Below are 4,621 nucleotides of genomic sequence, written 5' to 3' on the forward strand. Positions count from 1 at the left end.
GTGTGTGTGTGTGTGTGTGTGTGTGTGTGTGTGTGTGTGTGTGTGTGTGTGTGTGTGTGTCAGTCCAGCCTCACCAATTTTCATTATCAATTAAAAATCAATGAACTGCAACTGAATTAAAAAAATAAATAAATCACACATTAGAAAACAAAAAGGCATAATCCATAAGTCCAAACCAACAAGTAACAAAACAAGTGTGTGAATATAGACATTACCATGCTAAGTGTTCTGGGTTGGCACAGGTTATGATTTAGTGACATCTTGTTGAATTTTAAGTTAATATTTAAATCAAAAGAAGCAAACAGTGGTCAGATTTTCTTTTACAAAGCTGCTCAGAGCTGATGTTAAAGTTTTCTCCTTTGTTAGTTTAACTGCTCTCAAATCTCTTGCAGCAGCTACGTGTTGATCTCAGAAGTCGGGAAAGAGCATGCAGTGAGGCTGGACGTTATGGTTGCACACTATGTTCTGTGATGGTAACACACAGTAAGAACAGAAAGACTTTAAACTAAACCAAACATAGCAGGATGTCAACCCAGAGCCACCCACACAAAACTTTAATCTACTGATATCCGTTCAGTGATCAGCATTACTTTAGAAACACAGGCTTGTAAAGCCCGTAATCTGCTGTTATCGATAAGTTACAGCCTTCTTCTTCTTCTTAGCATTTGCACAGTATCTTGACAATTTAAAACATCCTGTCTCAGAGTGATGCTGAAAGATTTATTTATGCATTTACTGGTTCTAGCCTAGACTCCTGTAATTCATTATCAGGTTTATCTCATAGCTCCCTGAAAAGCCTTCATTTGATCCAAAGCAAGAGTATTGACAGGGACTAAAAAGAGAGACTTTTATCTCTCCCACATTGGCTTCTCTTTATTGGCTCCTTGTTTAATTAAGAATCAAACTTTAAATCCTTTTCCTCTCATACAGGGTCTTAAATAATCAGGTCCCATCTTATCCTAAAGGCCACGTAGTACTATATAAACCAAATTGAGCACATCACTTTCAGACTGATGATTTCATGTGGTTCCTAGGGTATTTAAAAGTAGAATGGGAAGCAGAGCCTTCAGCATTCTGGTCCCTCTTCTGTGGAACTAGCTTCCAGTTTGGATTTAGGAGACAGACACCCTCTCTACTTCTAAGATCAGGCTCAAAACTTGATAAAGCATACAGTCCAGGGTGCCTAGACTAATGGCACATAGTTTCTCGGTGTGCCAGTTTCTCTTATTTCCATTGCATTTTATATGATAGAAGTTTAATTTCATCTAAAGGTTTACTCACTTAATGATAATGACATGAACACCAAGTTTCGGAGCTAGACCAAAGTATATAAAGACACAATCAGACCTGTTGATGGATTCCTTAGTCTCACAAAAACTGGATCACCGTCGTGCTTGTGTGTGTCGATGGCAGAGTCTGCAGACATCAAAACAGACACCACATGATAATTCACCACTATTTCTCCTTCTTATTCTTCTTATAACAAATATGCCAAGCTTTAATTTATTATTATAGCATGTAGTTTAAGACAAGAGCATGGCAGCCTCCATAAAAGCTCACAACACCACCAGCAGTTACATCAGTTATTACACCTATCAACGCTTAATAACTGCTTGCAAAGTGCGCAGCAAGCTAGCTCAGTTAGCTCATACTACACTCTCTAACCCACCTGGAGCGATGACAACCCAGCTGTCATTATCTACGTTTGACGTTCGCTTCTTTTTAGTAGCCATGTCGTATAGTTGTGTTAAGCGCGTAAGTTAACTTTTTTTTTTACTTAAAAACAGTGCTGGCCTACTCAAGAGCATGCCCAGAAAGCTCAGAAAAGGCGCCTCTCTGCGTTCACTTCCGGTTTGTGTCACACGGGACAAAACATTGCATTGTTTATCCGCAGTTGGCTTATTTTCTGTCCCTTTTGGAGGGACAGTCTGGTCGTTAAAAAAATAAATGGATGCCGGGGTGTCAAGAGCTCAAAACAGTGAAACGTAGACTTTTAACTTTAACCTTTTACACACTTGCTGTTGTAGTAGTGGTACGTTCCGCGGTGACGTCAACCAGCGTGTAAATTCGCGGTAGAGCCGCTAGAGGTCGCCCAACAACTTTTATTAGAATTCCTGTAATAAGATGATATTTGTCTTCCACAGTTTACCTACCAGATCCTTACCTGATGGGCTGTTTCTGAAATTCTCCAGTTTTGAGCCTCTGCTCTCAGGTGCAAGATGTTTGGTGGCCGGTTTGTCCTTTGGCACACTGGCACGTAACAGATTGGGCGATCCATCTGTCCTTCAATAAGAGGAAGGCATCTCTCACGCTCTCTCAGGATATGACAGTGTGTGTCCCAGTTGGTTTTCAGTGAGTCACTTGTTTTGTTTTGATTCTCTGTTTTTTTACACTATTTGCGAGCATCCTCAGATGGGGATGTGTAGGATGCTAGTGTGTGTTTTCAACCCTCTTATTAGATAACAATAGCTGCGTCATCGATTTGTTTAACTGTTCAGGGGTCCCTGTGATATGTTTATGTAGGGGTTTTTTTTTAGCTGTTGATTTCCCTGTCTTCTAAAGACACCCACAGCACAGCCCATTAACAGGTTTTTAATTAGCTTGTTTTGGTAATGAGGAAGGGAGGGATTTGTGTGCTGGGTGACTGAGCTTTTAAAACATCACCGCTCAGCGTCCCTGTGGGAGCAGCATGATGTAGGGGAAAACTTGAGTCTCCACATGGTAACCTATGGGTTTATGTTTTTCCCTGCTTGTGCATTTTCGTGCCACCTCTTTGGGCATTCTCTGCTCTTTTGTGTCGTTTTCCTTTTTTGGTCCATTTAAAAATAATGTTGCCTCACAGGCCCATTTGCCCAGATTTGAGCAACACATGCTCTAAAACCCAGTCTCAGCTCCTCCTTGAAATCAGTGAGATTTATGTTGCTGTAGTCTGTGGCAAAGAGAGCGTGGGTGAGATATTGTCTGTGAATTACTTGTTTTATGGGCCTCGGGAGTATCATACACAACAGTCTGTGCAGCTAAACAGAATATTCCATGAAAGCTTTCTTTCATTTTGGGCTGCTTGAGGGAATGTCTGTGTTTCTGACAGCCAGGCAGAACAACAGCGGCCTTTCTGATACTCTGGACCATAGACGACCCCAGAGAGCCGAGTCCTCTGTCACCAGCATGCAGATGAGAACAAAGCGGGGTCTAAATTTAGGCCTCTATATGGCTTTAGACCCAAAGTACGAGACCCCACTATCCTCTCCCAAACCCAGCTCCACAATCCTTATCAATCATGCATCCAACAAAGAGAATTTCAACACACCAAAAGCCGTGTCTGTTCTTTATGTCTCCCCACCTCAAGCTCTACTTCCTCCTCCTCTGTGTAATTCACTTTCAAGCTTGCTATGTCTTTAAAAATAATATGATTCCAATAAACTTTGCAGTAGAGGTAGGAGTTTATTGGAACTAGCAGGCTGTAGATAGTTGGTCACACTCTGCTGAGCACATTGAACAGCCCATGGTCCTAGCTATCGCCGTGGCCTCATTTGGTGGTCCAATGCATGGCGGCTGGTTACAGCTTACATCGACTCACCCTCCAGCTTTCATCTCAGCGCCATGTCGCCATGCGCTGCACATCACAGAGAGCTTTTTTTTCTTTTCTTTTTTTTACTCTTTTCATCATCTGTCTGAAGCAGTTATAGAGAGAAAAGAGCCCATTTTAAGAATGTACATATTCACTACAGTGCATTTTTGTCTGTCATGGCTGCCAAGTGAGGTAAGTTATAAATAGCAAAGGAGCGTCACTTAGGGTGTCACTTTTTCTGTACGTAGGCTGTGCCGTTATTTCATGCAGCTGTAACCACTTTGAATCCCCCACCCCTCGATCCTGCTGATCAACACTCAATTTTCAGCTCAGAGATGTAATGTGCACATTGACACATTTTTAACAGACATGCCATGCACACACATGGAAACAGATGTGGGGAGAATTCCCTCTGCAGCACAAGCCTTTGAGTCATCATCTGGGATTCCCTTCCTCTCACTTCCAAATATGGGTGGGATTGTGAGAGAGCGCGAGGAAGAATGTGGAAGGCAGTGGAACCCCCTCGTGATGTCAGAGCTGTGGAACAGTGAGCCTCACGCTGCCTGGAAATTCACCGGAAGGAATGTCGGGAATGTAAGAATCACTGAAATGCTATTCTCTGCTACTTCTTGGTAAAACCTGACTTGTAGTGGACATGTCTCGTTTTTACTCCCACACAAACACACACACACTCCCATAATGTTGTTGGCCAGTCCACTCTCCGGAGAGACGTTCTTTCCCGTAAAGTCTTATTCCTCTTCCCCCTACTTGTTTCACAAGATGTGACTCCTTATTCCCAGCATCATTTGCTCTGTGTGAGGCCTCTGGATGAAAGTGGGTTTTTCCTTCTCCCTGTGTGAGAACAAAGTGCTTGAACATTGACTGCTGAGTGCTGTGTGATCTGGAAAGACACTCAAATAATAATCACATCCTATGTCATTCATTTGGCATGCAGCTTTTGAACATTTGGTTGTCTCTGAAACTGAGAAAAACTGGGGGGAAAGGCACTAAATTAGAATGAATCAAAGATTGTTTTCATGATTTAAATAAAGA

The 4,621-nt window shown here is 42.2% G+C and overlaps 1 protein-coding gene across 2 annotated transcripts in view; it reads right to left on the bottom strand.

Annotated features, from left to right (window-relative positions):
* Nucleotides 1-2,029, bottom strand: part of rnaseh2b (ribonuclease H2, subunit B) — a 6,526-nt gene extending 4,497 nt beyond the window's left edge. For both annotated transcript variants that reach the window (XM_013911011.1, XM_005733860.2), the window contains exons 1-2: nucleotides 1,670-2,029; nucleotides 1,348-1,416 (exon numbers count right to left, since the gene is read on the bottom strand). In XM_013911011.1, coding sequence (XP_013766465.1) covers nucleotides 1,348-1,416; nucleotides 1,670-1,733 — 133 coding nt within the window. In that variant the 5' untranslated portion in view covers nucleotides 1,734-2,029. The remainder of the gene's footprint in view (nucleotides 1-1,347; nucleotides 1,417-1,669) is intronic.
* Nucleotides 2,030-4,621: the final 2,592 nt, after the last annotated feature.

Source organism: Pundamilia nyererei, unplaced genomic scaffold (genome assembly GCF_000239375.1).
Source record: "Pundamilia nyererei isolate P.nyererei 1_Seehausen unplaced genomic scaffold, PunNye1.0 scaffold00055, whole genome shotgun sequence".
NCBI lineage: Eukaryota > Metazoa > Chordata > Actinopteri > Cichliformes > Cichlidae > Pundamilia > Pundamilia nyererei.